The sequence below is a fragment of the Eimeria mitis genome, genomic scaffold, assembly GCF_000499745.2.
Source record: "Eimeria mitis Houghton genomic scaffold, Emh_scaff5102, whole genome shotgun sequence".
Taxonomy (NCBI): Eukaryota; Apicomplexa; class Conoidasida; order Eucoccidiorida; family Eimeriidae; genus Eimeria; species Eimeria mitis.
This window is the reverse complement of record NW_013573398.1, coordinates 1-1,162: the sequence shown is the minus strand read 5'-3', so window position 1 is coordinate 1,162 and position 1,162 is coordinate 1. Positions and strand designations below refer to the sequence as shown.

The following is a 1,162-nucleotide window of genomic DNA, read 5'->3' as shown; positions in this document are numbered from 1 at the left end:
GCTGCTGCTGCTGCTGCTGCTGCTGCTGCTGCTATGCGCGGTGTATATGCAACGTCCAATGTGTTCGGGGTCGGGCTACCCTACTCTGTGAAAGAAGACAGATATCAGCCGGCGTTGTGTTTTGTTCTTCTCCTGTTGACTCTGTCTTCTTTGCTTTGCTTTGAATACATGTATGTGTATGCGTTTCTATCCCCCGCTGCTGCTGCGCTATCTCTCTCTCCTCCTGTGTTCTATCAACAGCAGCAGGTTCTGAACACTGGTGTATTGTTGCTGAATTGTTGTTGTTGTTGTTGTGTGGTTTTATTTGTTTACTTGGTCTCCAGCTTAGCTGGCATTTCTTGAATTTGTGTGTTGTAGTGGGTTTCTATCTCTTTCAGCTGATCCATATCGTTGACGGTAACGAAGTTGATGGCGATACCTTTACGCCCGAAACGTCCACTTCTACCGATCCTATGAATATAGTTTTCTTTAGATATAGGAATATCATAGTTAATAACCAAAGAAACCTGTTGCACATCAATACCTCTCGCTAATAAATCTGTTGTAATCAATACACGAGTTGAACCGCTACGAAACTCACGTAACACTGTCTCACGCTGCTGCTGCTCCATGTCACCGTGCATAGCTGAAACTGTGAAATCCTGACCCGTCATCATCTCCACCAGCTGCAGCACGCGTCTTCGCGTGTTGCAGTAAATAATAGCCTGTAAAAAAAAACAAAAATAAAACATAAATACCGAAAAAAATACAGCTTTCCCCGCGAAAAAACCACAGAAATTCAGCAGAAACCGCGCACGATCGAGCTGCCTATACACCTGAAGTTGAATTTGCAAAAGAAAGCTGAATTGGGGTGTATACGCACCTGGGTGATGGTGAGTGTTTCATATAGATCAACGAGAGTATCGAATTTATTTTCTTCTCTTTGCACATCAATATAATATTGTGCAATACCCTCAAGTGTTAATTCATCTTTTTTTACGAGGATTCTTCTGGGTTTCCTCATGAATTGCGTGGTAAGCTCTAATATATCTGACGGCATGGTGGCACTGAAGAGAGCAACTTGAACATCTTGTGGGAGATGTTGAAACACAGAAAGTATTTGTGCTTTGAAACCCCGAGAAAGCATTTCATCGGCCTCATCCAGCACAAACAGCACCATATG

At 43.1% G+C, this 1,162-nt stretch overlaps 1 protein-coding gene across 1 annotated transcript; it reads right to left on the bottom strand.

Annotated features, from left to right (window-relative positions):
• Positions 1 to 308: 308 nt before the first annotated feature.
• Positions 309 to 1,039, bottom strand: EMH_0079840 (uncharacterized protein; the record flags this gene model as incomplete). The annotated part of the gene is made up of 2 exons (XM_013500184.1): positions 309 to 704; positions 863 to 1,039. The coding sequence occupies 2 exons, from the start codon at positions 1,037 to 1,039 to the stop codon at positions 309 to 311; spliced, it is 573 nt and encodes a 190-aa protein (XP_013355638.1).
• Between the last annotated feature and the right edge of the window lie 123 nt (positions 1,040 to 1,162).